At 32.3% G+C, this 17,656-nt stretch overlaps 1 protein-coding gene across 1 annotated transcript in view; it reads right to left on the bottom strand.

Moving 5' to 3' along the window:
- Positions 1 to 17,656, bottom strand: part of nAChRalpha4 (nicotinic Acetylcholine Receptor alpha4) — a 700,819-nt gene that overhangs the window by 167,464 nt on the left and 515,699 nt on the right. Inside the window, exon 6 of the mRNA XM_074173005.1 lies at positions 5,788 to 5,956. Coding sequence (XP_074029106.1) covers positions 5,788 to 5,956 — 169 coding nt within the window. The remainder of the gene's footprint in view (positions 1 to 5,787; positions 5,957 to 17,656) is intronic.

The following is a 17,656-nucleotide window of genomic DNA, read 5'->3' on the forward strand; positions in this document are numbered from 1 at the left end:
GTTGGATGATATGTGGTGACTTGAAAGTAACATGCATGCCTCTTGGTCAGCAAGGCGATTTTACCAAATTTCCATGTTTTTTGTGTGAATGCGACAGTAGAGCAAGGGATCAAGATATGCAGAAAGAACTGGCCAGTGAGGGAGTCTTTAAAACCTGGCGAGAAGAACATTATCCGCAAAAACCTTGTAGACCCTAGAAATATTCTCTTACCACCTCTACATATAAAGTTAGGCCTCATGAAACAGTTTGTAAAGGCATTTCCTAAAGATGGACCTTGTTTCAAGTATTTCTATCAGAAATTTACAAACCTTTCAGAGGCTGAACTTAAAGAAGGCGTCTTTGTAGGATCCGACATTTGAAAAATGATGTTCAACGTAAACTATGAAACTACAATGACCATACATGAGAAAGAAGTATGGGTATCTGTCAAGCAAGTTATTACAAAATTCTTAGGAAATGCAAAATATCCAGAATATCGTACCGTAGATAACATATTGAAGAATTTTAAGAAACTAGGATGTTTGATGAGCCTGAAAGTCCACTTCTTGACCTCATCTTGATTATTTCCCGAAAAATTTGGGAGATGTTAGTGAGGAGCGTGGTGAGCATTTTCACCAAGATATTAAATTGATGGAAAAACGTTACCAGGGGCGCTGGAACATCAACATGATGGAAGAGTACTGTTGGTCACTTCACCGTGAAGCTCAACAAGCGACTCATCGTAGGAAAAGCTATACAAAAAACTTCAAAGAAAAGAGGAAAAGGAAGTATAAAGCAATTCCATCGGACTAGTGAAACCTACATTACAACACTGTATCATTATTTCAAGTAACCTACTGTTAATAAAAACCATGATAGTGAATTAACATAGTGTTTCAAAAATTTTACCATATATCGTACAGATTTTAAGTTATATAAAAAAAGTCAATTTATCAAAAACTATGGGCGATACAAAAAAATAAAGACCAGATTTCGATTTAGCACACAAAAATTTATAAAAATCAGTAAATGTATTAAAGTGAACAAAGTGTTCAAAAACATATTTTTGTGGGCCTGTGATATTTATTGCACATGCGGAATAACGTAGCATCGTACCTTCCACAAAAATTCTCTCATTTTTGACGCAAGACACTCATTTGATTGATATTACCATATATGTCATAACCTTAGTTTATTTTCATGAAAATATCCATTCCATATTGAAATTATTTTTGATTTTGAAACGTTATCGAATGACTTGGGAATATTTCTTGATTCAGAGTATATTGTATGCAATATTTAACAAATATTTACCTATGTTGAATGTACTATTATTTCAAAACACAAAGTTCAAAAGGTCATGTACTGAATTTTTTTTGCACCCTTATGAATGTATCGAGGCTCCGAGATGAAGGTCCTACCAGCCTTACCTTCGGGGAAATAACCACAATAATAATGCAAAATTTCCGTATCGTTTAAATTCGGCAACTTGTGGTTGCATTCCGAGGAATGGTTTGAAAACGTCGAATAATTTTTACCTAGTCTGGTAAAAATTATTCGACGTCTGGTTGGATGAAAAAACAACATGCCAGGTTATCTAATATTCTTTTCCATGCTGAAGATGAAGTGGACAAGATGTAGTTTATGAGCGTTTATGTGAGACAATGTGCACTTGCACTATGCAAGCAAAGGTTGAAAACTCAATTATTTGGAATCCTTGGAAATTCATAAGAATAAGTATTGCGGAATCCACCTGCTAAATGATCGAATCGATCTTGTTTACTTACTGGTTTTCAAATTAGCGTACCCACATTGTCGCAGGTAAACAGAATTCAGGTACTCAATTAAGTTAAGCACTTGTGTTATCACCTACACTGGTTTTAGACATTGAAGGGCTAATATTATCAATTAATTTTCAGTATTAGTTTGAAAATGTCTTTATAGAACGAAACTGCAGTAACAACATTAGTTACACATAATGGTGCTAAAAAACATAAAGAGTTTCATTTCTCTTTCTTCATTACATGAAAAGGTTACGGAAAAAAGGTAAACACTTTATGGTTCACGCGAAATGATGACATTCGCAATAATTTAAAGCAGTCAGCTGAGGAATCGCCGAGAGTTGAAGGTGTGAAAATGAAGGATGACTTGTTGGTTGGGGAAGCTGTAGACTACTTTATAGACGAAACGTCACGGTTCAGAAAGCCCCATTACTTTGCTGAGGGAAGGTCTCCACGTTCTCCGTTAACAGATGGAAAAGGTGCTCACGGTCACGACACCATAGAGGTGAGAAGTTTTTATGCCTTTGAACATCACAAGTGAATTATATTTCACTTGTCTTCCTGACGAACAAACCGTTGATACAACAACACAAACCAACAAGGGTGTTAATCTCTCGTCTCTCTTAACGAGAAGACTCTAGCAAAAGAAGACTGACTGAAGGAGAAAATTTAAATAGGAAGACTTCAATCTGGTCTATGGTTTATCTGAATATTATTAGATTTGAACGTTCGGATTTAAAAAATTAATGAAATATTGAAAACACTAAAGAATCAGGACAAACATATTGGCATGAGTCAATTGAAAAAATGATGTTATCAAAAAATTGACCAAAAATTAACAATGAAATTGAAAAATATAACAATGCTAATTTGTGAAAAAAACAAATAATGTCCTGAAAGAAAACAAATTAAAAATCTGTTCTTTCGTTAACCAGCTGTTGCCCTTCTACAAACGACAACCCCTCAAAAATTCAAACTTGTGGGAGCCAGAGGTTAACAAGGTCTCATCTTTCAACGTGTGATTCCTAACACAGAGCAATACAATAAATGTCAATAATATACAAACAATGAGCATGAAGTAATGAAGATGGATGATCAAAAAAGCATGAATGGAAAATAAGAGAAAGCAAGCTTCCCTACGAATTTTTGATAGTATCTATTATCGTCTTCTGTTAATATTTTTGTAGGTACAATATTTATGCTGATCCCGTTTAGCAGAAACGATCCTTTTATTTGGTTATCAGGATCAAGCAAAGCTGTTATCCTTCTTTGGTCGAAAAAAAAATCATCAGTTTATTTGTGTCATGACGATGGCAATGCAACTGAAAAGGTAACCAATTACTAATCACGTTAAAACGCGATATCCCGCAGATGTATTCCAAACAAAGATTTTATGAACCCAGAAATTCTTGAGGAGAATGGTTTGAAGTTTAAGATGCAGAAGGAATCTCAATAAAATGTTAACCAATCTAGGGTGAACACAGTAAAGAAATAATACTTTTTCACGGTGTCCGCTTTATACAATCATTTCAAAGTTACTCTGGTATGGGTGTCACGAATCTCGAAACAAATAAAAGGTGAGGAAGATTTTTATCTTCGTTTTTGCGGAGAAAACTTCCACCTTCTATTTATTCGATTTAACGCTCCCATGAGATTTCATCAGTGACAAGAATTGAGTCCACAAATTTACATCAGAACAGTGTAGGCTATCGTGGTTTTTATGACCGTTTGTTGCGATGTGCAAGGTGAAAATATTCTTAGTGCGTTTGTACTTTTAACGGGACAGAATGTTGACGGTTCTTGTACCTGCAGATCACGGCTAATAAACCCGGAAACACTGAACATTCTATATCGAAACTAATTATATATTATCAAAAATAACATACGAAAGAAATGTTTCGTTCAATGGCGGTACAAAACGAAGTTGAATAAGTGTTTTCAACAATTGTTTTCTTGCCAACGTTTCAAATTTTATTCAATTCTTCTTCAGGGCTCTGTAACAATGAATTTTCATGAACATACCTCCCACAAAACTTCTAATATGTTTATTATCTTTTCAATTTCACAGGAAATAATGAGTTCCTTATTAAATTACTCACCAAAAAGTAGTTTCTTTGTGTTATTAATATTACAGAAATATCAGACACATATTAAATAACATATTGAATACTTAGTAATACGTATTAGTATGTATATACTACATATTCAAAAACATTGCAACAACCAAATTTCCGAGACAATACCAACAAAAGAACGACATGATACAAACGAATGGCTGATTTTTAATCGATGACAGAGAGAAAAAGAAATACAAAAAGATATGCAGTTTCGAGCCATCGACATCTTTTCTAGTGACATATGCAGTTTCGAGCCATCGACATCTTTTCTAGTGTTAACACTATCTCATTTGAGGATATGCATCATTTCGATCAAAGGTCTTTCAGATAAATATGGTTGAGCATCCAGATTAGTTGGATGATAAAAATAAAGAATGTGGACATTTTCTTCACCATGTTCAACGAGGGTTGTGAGGGTTTTTTATATTCAGTTTCTAAGATTCCCTCATGTGTTTTGAAACTCGTGTTTCGAGATATCGTCCGGTTTGACCAACATACTGTTTGTGATAACTTCTACAGTTTAGTTTGTACACTATATTGGATTGTATTTATTGTAGTGTTTTTGTTTTTTGTTTCGAAAAAAAATGCTTTCAAACTGTGTTTTCATTTGAAAAGGTCACTCTAATCTGTTCGGTACTGAGTAGCATTCCAAGTTTATCAGATGAATTTTTTACAAATGGGATTTTGTGATATTTGGGTTTCACCCCTATGTTTTGGGAAGAGGAACTTCTTTTTTCAATTAATTTTCTTATGAGGGCTCTAGGAAAATTATTTTTTACTAGGTAGTTCTCAATTGATTGAAGATTGGAATTGTAAATGGCAATTGTTTTCGATTTCAAATTTCTTATAATGTTGATTCTACTGTGAAAGTGATGTTTCGAAAAATAGTTCAAAAAAAAGTTTATTCATGATACTACTTTACCTTTAAAATTCGGTTTGCATCTTTGATTATTTCAGTACCTAGAAATGCTTGCGAATTGTTTTGTTTCATTTCAATAGTAAATTTCAGTTCAGGATGAAAACTGTGAAAAGTATCCAATATTTGAATTTGTTGATTTTTTGAAATAGAAATAACAATAACGTCAACATATCTTTTGAAAAAACGCAATGAAAATCACAACTTTTTTATGCATATATTTTGTAGTTCTGTCATGGCCAAGTCTACACAAATAGGCGACATACAATTACCCATTCCCAACCCGAGAATTTTAATGTGAAAAGATATATTGTAACAAAAATAATTTGAGTCTATACAGAACTGGCTAATTGAGTTTATCACAATGATTGGATTCCTTCACAAGAGAGAAAACTTTGAAACCAACTTGTTCGATGTACAAGGAGAGAAGAAAATGCACAAAGTCCCAATCAATTCATTATTTCCCGTTTTTTAGTATTTCATCTGAAAAGACTATCTCCAACAAAAATATCTAGAAGCAAGTTGAATGTTGACAGTGACTTTTTTTCAGAAGGATTAGATGAGACCAATTATGCAGCAGACAATGTGGCTCATTGTCGTTATAATCTATATGCACTTTCGAATCACAGTGGGACTACATACAACGAAAATAGCACAGCATTTTGTAGAGACCCACACTGTGCTATGTGGCACAAATACAACGATTCACACGTGTCCCCAATTTCACCATAATAGCTTGTGAGTGGGGAGGCATATGTCCTCTTTTATGAACAGGATGAAAGGAAGTCGCACCTTTAAGGTGATTATTTTTGTCAGATTTTGATTTTTTCGATTTTTTTTGAGGTAATATAGTTGTTTTTGCGAGTAAAATCTAACTGATGTGCATAGAACATCAACAATTTTCATTTTGGTTATTCTTTCTAAGATTGTAAAAATCTGATTGAAATATTCAATTCTATTCGATATAATAATGAAAAATATTTGTCATCTTACCTTTTCTCCACTATCCGATGGTAGATAAAATGTTAGGACCGTTAAAAACGATATTCCCATGCAAGGGATGATGATATTCACAGTATAAAAAAGGGTTTTTCTTCGCATCGTGATGTTAAATGTAATATCCAGATATGGTTCATCACAGCAAGTGTAGAACTTTTCGTTCCTGAAACAAATATAAAATCTATGTATTTTCTTACTCCCTATCTCACTGAATATTCAATCTCATTCATTAATGAAAATCATTTCGTTTGAAAAAATCCAAACTTCTTTCCTTTCATTTCATCATAATATAATGGGAATAGAAAATTTTTCGAAGAGGACTGTCATCCACTTGAATGAAGTAAAATGAGAGGGTGAATTATATTTGAATTCGTTGTAATACAAATATCACTTTCAGTGAAAGTGTGTGGCATCAAATTATTCGTAAGAAAATGATCTCTCATAAAAAGACGACGAGCCATTTCCTTTACATTTGAAAAAATCAAGTTACCTGGAAAAATTAATATTTGGGACTGAAATAATTCTTAAAACGACTGTGAATTCATAAGCCTCAAAGTCGTAGTTTTCCTATGTTTCTTGATCAAGAATGAAACGATTCACACGATCCATGTTATTCTAGATGAAAAAATGGAATGAAAATGATTTTATTAGTCAAATATTGGCAAGTGGAATATTGTTAAATTAAGAATGTCATTCTGGATCGAAATAAGTAAAAATATATAAAAATCGAAAGTTTTGGTCATGTCCGGTTAAACCGCAAGTACCGCAAAGCAAGTAAATATGTCCAAAATGTGAATTGAACTGTAATACATAACCTCTAAATTTATTTTTTCTATCTCCAATAATAAAAAAGTTATAGGGGTGAGCCATCTTAGAGAATCACCCGGTATATTGTAGAACAAACATGTTATCATAATTCTGATCGAACTTCCTTGAGGTGAGTCGTTTACTCCATCAATCATGAGTGTTTTCCTCACAATTCACACATATTTTTAATGCAAAATCTATATTTCAAATAACATAAATAATAATTAGTTCAATAAAAACCTTATTCTGTTACTATGACGGTATACATACGATTATCTATTTTTATTTTACAATGCATCATAATACTAAAAAAATATGTTTTAACGCTCCTGTTGTAGAATTTATTGAATATTTTAGACTGTTCTGTCCATCCTTCCGCTTTTCTGACTGTCTCAATATCTATGCCGATGCGCGCATCCGCATGTCGAGTTGAATTACTTCCAAAAAATTATTAAATTTTCTCTAGAATAGTTCTCATCCATCTACTTACGGTTTTTGATGGAGCATTGTAATACGGTTTTTTATGTATTTCACTACCTTGACTGGTGGTTCTAAATGACATGGTTATTTGTAAATATTGTAAAAGTGTCGATCCAACACAGAGTTCAGGCTGCTCTTCGAAAAATAAAAAAATTATAAGAGGTTGTTCTCTATTCAGTGTGCTAGTTTTTAGAATTCTAGATAATAATATTTCAATTTCTTCTCCCTCAATATAACTCAACTAGCAATTTCGTATTTTATAATAGTTGCGGAAACGTTTCGAAGAAACAAATTATAAAGCTGCATTTCTCCCAGAAATGTTTTCAATATGTTTATAAAACTGCATTTTGGCAGTTACTATAAACTTTGTCTAACGCTCTTAAAAAGTAAGTAGATGTTTTGTAAAGACTTCCCTTACGGCACTTTTGCAACATATTTAAGCGATACTTATAAAATAATCAGAAAACAATTTATAAGAGTTTTTTAGGAGTTCCAAGTAGGCGTTTTAAAATATAATACAGCCGAAAACGATAACAATAAAATAAAACTGTGTTAAAAATGTTTTCTTGAAGACGCAAGAAGTAGTTTTGTATTGGACACTAGGAAAATATAATAGATATGTCACCAACTGAAAACTAACAAATAGAAAGGTTGAAGTCATTTTAAAATTTCACTTCTGCACTCATAAAACTGTTAAAGACATTGTTTATGTTTCGAAAATTGATATTTTTACTGCAAATGAAATTTTATTGACAAATATATAGCCTATTATTAGCAAAATTTAAGCGCGCCATTCATTTATAAATGTTTTCGGTAATATTATTAATTATACAAAAATTCACTCTGTCGACGTATTAATTTTCTAGTCGCAAACTTGACTCACTTCATTCTGAATAATATAATGTTATAATATTTATGTACTTTTTAGCTGTAAATATCACTATATGTGCGGTATTTCATATTTTCAACTCATCTAATTTCAGTATCCCGGATCGCTATTATTACAAATGGCGTCGTTCTATAAAATGAATTGGTATCAGTAGCAAGCATTTCAACATATTTTAGCTACTATGTTAACCCTATAAAACTGTTAAGAAACACTTAGTTCTGGGAGTGATGGTATTGCGGCAGAGTCGGACTACTTTTAAAGCTGTAGGTTTCTACAAAAGTGCTAGTATGAATAAAAGATTTCTCACATAAAGTTTGGATAAATATTATCTGTCTTTGATGTTTTGCCTAAAAAGTTTCTTTCATCGATTATAAAGGCTAAACGACGGGTTTTAACCATTATCATAACCTTTTCGTGATTTTCGCAAGGAAAAATTGAAGCACTAGGTTAGGTGGGATAATTTAAAGTGTTTTTTACTATTTCCGATACACAGGTCGACTCAAAAAGCTTCCAGAAAGTTTTTTTATGGAACACCAAGTCATTTCTTCGTCTGTTTGAAGCACCTTGAACCGAATCTAAAACTATTATATACCCCTCAATAAATGTTCGAAATGGCTGTCATTAAGTTATTATTTATTTTTATTTATATATTCGGAATACAAACAGGAAAATCCGCTACAGTATTCACACAATGGAGTTATTATCAAATTGAAAGTATAAATCAATACACTAATATATGCGTATCATAGTTTCTAAAATTAGGGATGAATTAGAATTGAATACAGTAACAATAGAAACTGATTATTAGTTATTGACAAAATGTATCAATTGATTATAATTTATAAAAATGAGTTTTCAATATTTTTTTGGCCGTAAGCTACGATGTATTAAAAATATGGAAGTATTTTGCAAGAGTGTTACCTCATATTACTGGAGTTTTCTCCCAACACCAAACCGTTCTAGACCCACTATTAAGATTTCCGACCGTATATTTTTTAATAGATAGATTTTATGAAATAACTGAAACAAAACCAAACTAACCCAAACCAACCATTATCCCTTCTTTCACTAAACAAAAAATACGTCAGTTGATCAACATCCCAACATCAAAGTCATTCACACTATCGATTACCTATGGATACGAACACTGTCACGAATTAATTATAGAAAGCGGGTAGCGAACCTATACAACTGAATTTAAACGTGAAAGCATACGCTCAAATCACAAAATTATCGGAAACCTAGATACTCCCAAATGAATTAAATTCCGTGAATCACCTTGTATGGTTTAGCTACTAAAACTGAACTCCCATCCAACCCTAACAACTCAATTTTATATGAAATATTTTTTCGAAACACAACTAAGCATTCCGTTATTTTGATGGTTTTTTTACACAGAATACTAAGAATACGGCCGGCCCTATTAATATTTGTTTGCCTTTCTGCTCCGCTGTGGCTCTGGTGTCGGTACACACAACTATTGTGATTGTTTATAAGTTAGTTGGCAACATTTTTGCTAATAAATGACACTTTGGTTTACTTATATTCATCACATATTACCTTTTTAATGATAAATATTCGTTGTCTAATGCTAAATACATGTTATATTAGACATAACCTATATGAACGAGGATTAAATATTGTTGATATTTAATTTGTCGTGCGTTTAGTGGAAATGACGGGTAAGTTTTTGATGTCAGAATTTATCTTTTAATTAGCTTCAATAATTGACCAGATATTTGATAATTCAGGCCTATATATTCAGTTAATATTTTTGTCTTTTTGAAGCTGGATTTGACTCATTTCATCTAAGTTTTAGGTATATATGTTCACCATAGTTCCGTCGTCATAGGTAAATAATAACCAACCCTCATGGTCAAAAATTGATGCTGATAAGCTAATATGAAACCACAATTCTATGCCCGAAGCCAGTTGGTTAATAATGATGAATAAACTAAAACAAAGTCATTTGATGAAGAACTGTTAGAACGAATGCTGAAGAATGACGATACAGAACAAGAAAAAATTATCAATTCTATGCAACCCAAAAAGCAAGCAGGGTTATTTTCATCCAAACAATTTGTCACAAAAAGTGTGAAAAAGCCAGAGTTATGTATCTTTTATGGGACACCGTCTATATGACAGTAGTTATTAGTTATTCGAGGAGTTACTTCTGAATACTGTCTGTGAAGCATACCTTGCTGTACCTGAATTTGTCATCATTTAAAGAGTTGTAACACGAAACTGTTTCACTCAGAACAAAATATTCAGGTTTCCTAAATAGATAACTAAAAACTGAAACTTGAAAGTGCAAACCCTTTGTATTTTAAAGTCTTCGAAATTGTGAATAATAAAGTTGAGTTACTAAACCCAATGCCTTGAAAATATTGAATTTACTTATGGGGTACCTATATTCAATAAAAATCAAATATTTAGAAGTTGCTGAAGAACTAATTTCCACCACGACATCGATGGTGTCCCACTTGAATAACTAAACAAAAATATTCTTACAAAATACAACTAAAATTTTGAAGAATTTTCCAAAGCTGTGATTAGGAATCGATGTCAGCTGGTTGTTCTTAAATGCTGCATTTTATTCTTGGTGGCAGCAAATATATATTAGCAAAAGCAATTCGATTTTATAACAGTTCTGTTAGTGTTATGAATCTGTAGTAAATATACCATACTATAAAATAGTTGGGAAATTATCATTGAAGTGACAATGTGGTAATGAAAATGAAATTGTGTCTGAAAGCATTTCAATAAAATAATTTCATTAAAGCTACAGGAAACAATCATAAAATAAGCTTGAAATAGTTTTATAACTATCATAAAAATCTCGCAGAAAAGTGTTATAAAACTGCTATATAAAAATTCACTTTTATAGGAAAATAAGTTTTATAAGTTAGTTGTAGAAACGTTTCTGTAATAATTTCCTGACTATTTTATAATGGTTTTTTAATTTTATTTCATAAACGTTTCTATGACACCGATCATCTAATACAATCAATTAGCATTTTGGAAGTAATTATAAAATACTAATAAAATAAAACTGTTGCAACACCATGGAATTATAAAACAACTTTGCTGGTTGGGAAATGTCTGATCTTTTGGATTTTGTTTGAGTTTGAACTCTCGCAGTTGCAGCCATTTTCATGAGCATAAGAGGCAAAACATTTATTTTTTGCCCCGATTTCAAAAAACCGCTTTTGGAAAATCTCAAACTTTTCTCCTCTCCTTCAGAAATAATTGGAGAGCTAGTGCTGAGCGATGGGTACTCAAAACTGTAGAAGATGCTCCCTTACTGAGTTTAGTTTGCAAAAATTCGAAGACTTGCTCAATAGACGATGGTTCGAATTCATCAGTTTCACCATTCTGCAAATGATGAGTTATATTTTCTTTGAGAATTCTCACATCATTTAATCATTGAGATACTTGGTTTAGGAAAGTCTTTGATGTGTGAACGATCTTCGTATAATTTCCCTTCAGCCAGACTGAAATTCTTGTGCATATGATGCCTTTTCCTGAAAGGATGCAAAATATATAATATCTGAAACAAGCAATTTGAGAAAAAACGGATAACATGGTTAAAACAACCAGAATGGAACAACCATTATTACATTTTATTTAACGCCTGAGAAAGCTCTTGTATAGCGAAATACGTGTCGCGGTTTTTTGTAGAACTCTTTATAGTGAAAATGATACAATGAAGTCTAATAATTAGTTTTCATAATTACTTCCCCTAACTTGTTCAAAACACGTGATACCATAGAGAACGGAGAAAATGCATAGCCATAGGTGTTTGACCATTATACTGTGGAAGTAGCTACAGTAATTGTTCCACGATATGCATGTTTTACATTTGCTCTTGAAAATTGTTGCGAATAGGTCAAATTTTCTGGTTATTTGTTCGTATACATGATTATTTAATGAAAACTCTGTATCAATAGCTGAAAATCTTGAATCTTCATCTGCTAAAAATTATCTTTAGTGTTAATGTATGGCGCAAACATAATAATTTTTTATTTTTCACACCATTTCCATCAGGTACCTACCTATTAAAAGTTATAGAATTCAAATATTCGTATTTGGTTCATACATACACATTCCATGAAAGTGTTTGGAAAAGGGTTCGGTGGTATTCACTGGTAATGAACACACGATATACAAGTTGTCAAATAAAACGTTTCTGTACAACAATAAAATACAACAGCTTATTTCTCATTTGCATACAACAAAAAAAGCCTCGAATATTATCTATCTTGATTTAAATACATTTTAACCCTGTTTCGTTTAAATAAGATTCATTGGCTGCTTCAAATTCAACAGGAAAATGCCCACTCTCAACCATCTCTTACATCTTAAGAAATTAATTTCACAAACAAACACAGTGTGTACAAGGATTGATAAACAAGTGGTAGATGCGCTAGAAATTTTATTCACAAATTTATCACAGACAACGCTGAATAAATATATTGTACTTGAAGCAAAGCTGTTATTACGTTCTGTGAATTTTATTCCTGAGTGGAAATAATTCATCGTGTGTGATCAGAAAAAATGATGGTTTGATTTTGAATACTTCTGTAATTTTGCACAAAGCCTAATTCTTCATCCTGAACAACTTCTCTGGGTAAATCATTGATGTATATGAATACACATGTTCAAAAATTGAAAGCAGTCCCAATATTCATTTTTCATCAAACATAACTTGACCTCACCATCTTGAAATCAAATTTTAAAAAAATCAGTTCGTCACACGTCTTATGAAATCAATCCTCAGACACACTGTATACACAAACAGACATATTCAGACATTGCAGAGATGAAGGCATCGAGATATGGCGAACTCTAAATCACGCCCGAAATTGGAAAGGATTGAAACTTTGACGCGTTACTTGATGAAAATCAATAACACTATCCATAATAATAATATTGTTCACGATGTTGTAAACATTCTATAATTAATTATCATCATGGATAGATTGAAATTGTAGTGAAAATATGACAAGTGTCAACAAATTTGCTCAAAAGAAGAATACGAGTCTAATCCGAGATGTTCAATCTGTATATTTCAATCACTATATTTTCAGAAACTGTCTCACTAATTGTTTCTTCTTCATTAATTTTCTCATGAAAATCGTATAATTATAAACTGAATTGAGATGGGATTAACAAATATGTCAAAAACTCTCCAGGTAGATTCCAATGAAGTTAAGTGATGGAATTGGCCGATACTTGATGAAAATCCACAACTAACGTATTTGAAAATCACTTTATTGTGAGATTTTCACTAAACAATTTAACAAAAACGCAACACGTGTTTCGCCATACAGTGGCTTCCTCGGGCGTTTTTACTAACTATATTCTACATATTCAATGCTGAATATAACTAATTTCACAATTTGAAGTACCTATACTTCAAGTACCTGATTTTTATTTCAGTTTGTAATGAATGAAATTACCTGAGCACGTGTCCCAGTTTCTACATTTGAAAAAATATTTAGTAACGGGGAGTTATTCAATTCTAATTGATCATTCAGTAAATTACCCGAATCTATTGACTTCCAAACATTCAGTTTCAATCTCGTTTCTTCTAAATGTAACACGTCGTATTTATGATTGAACTCACGTCCTTCTGCTAAAAGGTGGTTTGCAAATGTGGAATTTTTCTTTTTATTTACAATACTACTTCTATGCTCTTTGAATAAGGATCAAATATTCATATAAATTGAAATCTAACACACAGTACTGGGTGAATGCGAAGTAAAAATCAGAACAATGGAATATTTACACTTTCATGGTAAGATATTATATGGTAACGATGGTGTCTGTATTTCCTAGACAAAAAAAATAATAAATCATCATAACATCCCGATCGAATCACGTGTTTTTAATATTTGTTTCCATTCATATTTCGAGTTTGCTTGATTTAATGCGTTTTTTCAAGATAGTAAAAGTTGGTTTCGTCATGGTGAAACTGGAAGTTCGGATTCAGTGCCTTCAGCCAGGTGACGCCCATTGAATAATCCTATACAGTTCTCAGTCAAATTTACACTCAAATTCCTACGGCCTCTTTACTCACAAAGACGAAGAGATGCAGGAGCTGCACGTTTTAATCCTATAGAGAGGAATGAACGTTGCAGTGTGAATCATTGAAAATGACTTTTGAATTATTTCATGAAGATACACAAGCAGATCATCAGAGTTGCTTGTTGTAGGTACTTGTAATATTAGGGTCTACAAATAGGAGAGTCTCCCATTTTTATAAAAGTAAACAGCTTAGTGTGACCTGAAATGAAAATTAATCAATGAGTCAGGTGTCAAATATGAAAACCAAGAAGAATGGAATATGAATGAAATATAATAATCAAGATAAAGGATGAAACATTCAAGAAACCTGACTATGGATGCTGACAATCAAAACGTCATATAATCACTTGATTTGAAAATTCTTTTTTTTTTCTTTTCAACCATACATTTAGAAACAACGAAAATAAAATTGAAATGGAATCAAATGATCAAGATAAAGAATTTTGAATAATGAAAATAAAAAAAGTAAAAGAAAAAGAATAAAGAAAAGAAATGATCTCAAACCAATTTACTGCATAACGTTCCGATTATTAGCATTCACACTTTTCTATCTTATTTTTTTCTGCATTTTTTATCATTCATCCTGATTTCATATTTGTTGGTTGTATATTTTGACATGTCACTCAATGTGAACATATTCTTTGAATCTTTCATAACAAGTCACAATAGTTTGTTTGCTTTGCATTATTACATTTTTGAATATTCATGCTCATTGCTTATTCAGTTTTGTTTTTTTTTAAACAACACGTTAGATTATTTTGGTCAGGTAATTTCAAGCATTTTCAATGATTTCAACATTTCATTGATTTTCTCTACTCTCGTTCTTCATAGATTTGAAATCTGTTTTTCTTCAGAAAATAATAGTCCAAATTGGTAACATTCTCATTGAAGTTTGTTGAAGTTTTGACAACCAGATACGCAAATAACATTCGAATGAGTCATATAATAGAGCACTAAGTTACTCAGTGCAGAAATATGGATATTGTTGAGAATGACCCATAATGTGGGTCCCATAAAAATATTTCTGTGTAGTAGTTAATCAACTATTTGATTCGATAAACGATTTGCTTAAATGATCATGGAATATGGATTTGAACTAACACTATATTTCTGATCAAGTTGCTCTTTCTTCTGAAAATTTTCAGGAAGAGAGAAAAATAATGAAAAAACACTTGAGAATGTATATCGATCCCTATATGTTGGAGACTCAGATATTTTGAATATTTTAGATAGTTTCAGAAATACGTTTGCGTAACGAATATGTTTTCTTTGTCTTCCTCAATTCAAACCTATATTTTAACCTGTATTTTTGTCACAAAATCATCCGTACTAAAAATGAAAAAAGAGATAGAGGAGACCTGATAACTCGCCTTTATATAATCAACCCACATCAATTGAGATTATCTGAAATGAGGGTAGACATTTTATGCTTCCTCTTGAGTTTCTTCAGAATGATTTTGCTGACAGAAAAAGAGAGGCAGTTCAACGAAGCTGATGAAATGAATAATAAGGCCACAATAGAAGAGAGTGATACATTTTTAATTTTCAGAAAATATTTTCCGGCGATACGATGTTCATTTGCAGTATCAACCATTTGATAGGTGAGTAATTTCAAGTAGTTTCGAAAAGTTTAATTTCACGATTATAGTCTATTTCAAAAGAGTGTAGAGTAATAAAATCTCATTAAGTATACAAAAGCGATACAGGGTGATCCGTCAATAAATTCTGTCACTTCCCTAGTCCGCATTGCAAAATTATGTCGTTTCATAAAGAGCAGGTAGGTATCACCCTGTTTTAAGGGATTTGTCCATTGTTATCGACGGATAAATACTGAGCCAGAGGCGCGCTAGTGGGATAATTGCCAAAAGAATATGCATTCATAAAAATTATATTAAAGGAAATAAAAATTCAATACAGCAGAACAGTGTTATTAAAAAAATATAAAATGTAACAATAAAATATATAGGAACCGAAATCGGGAAATACTCACAAACACACACGAACGAACTTTACGTATTGAAACACTTGTGGGGACTTTAAATCAATTTATTCACAAAAACGACAAGAACTTTACTGGATACGTTATTACAATTTGACACTTGAACAATACTAAAACTGTGAACTTCCCTTAACGTTTAACAACACTCTATTTATACCCTAATTGAATGTTCTAGAGATTACTAGGTACAATTTTCGAGAACCTTCCGAGAAAATAATTATTCAGACTACCCTTAATTCTAAACCCTAACCTAAGCAAAAGTGTCACTGTCACTGATACACTGGTCTCTGTCCAGATTGCTTATCCCGCTACAGTATATTTACAATTCAATTAAATTATTCTACATCAGTATAGTCTTCATCCGAAGAACTGTCATCATCCCCTGGTGTTATAATTATAGGGTCAACCACCTGATCGACCAAGTTGTCCAGTTCCCACATTTTATCTTCCTCTTTTAAAACATGCTGGATTGCTTTTTGTCAGTTTTCTGATGTGATTTCCATAATGGCTTGATCAAACAATACCTTGACATCTTTCATTTTAAATGTGGTATTGTGCCTTGCAACATTTCCTTTAACTTGTGCCCATATAAGTTCTATAGGATTTAATTCGCAATGATATGGCGGTAGGCGCAGCACAGTTACTTTATACTTTTCTGCTACATCTTCTACGGCATATTTCATGAAGCGAGATTTATGTTGTTTTACTATGGCTAGTAGTTCCTTCTTTACTGAATTCGTCTCAAACTGAATACCTTTATTTGACAGCCAGTTAATAATTTCTTGCTTTCTCCAAGCTGAAGTTGGTACCTTCTCTAAGCGCCTTGAATGGTAGCTTGCATTATCCATAACCACGACCGAATCAGCTGAAAGAAATTTTAACATTTCCCCGAAGTAGTCTTCGAAGACATCCGAATTCATGTCCTCATGATAATCTCCCGTCCGGCACGACTCAAAGCTTAACAAACCTTCTTTTAAAAATCCGTCTTCGCTTCCAATGTGAGCAATTATAAGCCTCTTCCCTTTTCCCGAAGGCACTTTAATACCCGTCGAAAGGCCTTCTATGAAAGCTTGGCGAGAACTTGTTATATTTTTATCTTGCCACATTTTTTTGACTATATAACCTTCGTTTATCCACGTCTCATCAAGATAAAAAATTTTCTTTTGCTCTCTGCGGTACTGCTTTATAGTTGTCAAATATTTTCGTCTCCAGCAAACAATTTCATCACTTTCCAGTAATAGTGCCTTTCGATTGTGCTTTTCCCAGACAAAATTCATACTTTTTGAAGTTTTCCATAAAAGTTTTCTGGATATCAAAGGAATATCATTATCTTGGCTTATCTCGATAAATATTTCTTCAAGAGTGGGTATTTCCTTTTTAAAATGAAACGAATGAACTTTTCTTCGAATGTCACATTTGGTGTCTTCATCTAAGATTTTTATTGGTCTTCCTGATTTTCTCTTGCATGGACTTACCTGGCCTGATATCTTTCTTTCTCGCAATAATTTAAAAATCGTGGACTGTCCAATTCCAGTCATTCGGGCACATCGCTCAACACTTTCTTGCACAGACAAACTAGGGTGATCGTGTTTTATGCA

This window comes from Leptinotarsa decemlineata, unplaced genomic scaffold (assembly GCF_025532065.1).
Source record: "Leptinotarsa decemlineata unplaced genomic scaffold, Ldec_3_MD MMD2_tig00000199_RagTag_RagTag, whole genome shotgun sequence".
NCBI lineage: Eukaryota > Metazoa > Arthropoda > Insecta > Coleoptera > Chrysomelidae > Leptinotarsa > Leptinotarsa decemlineata.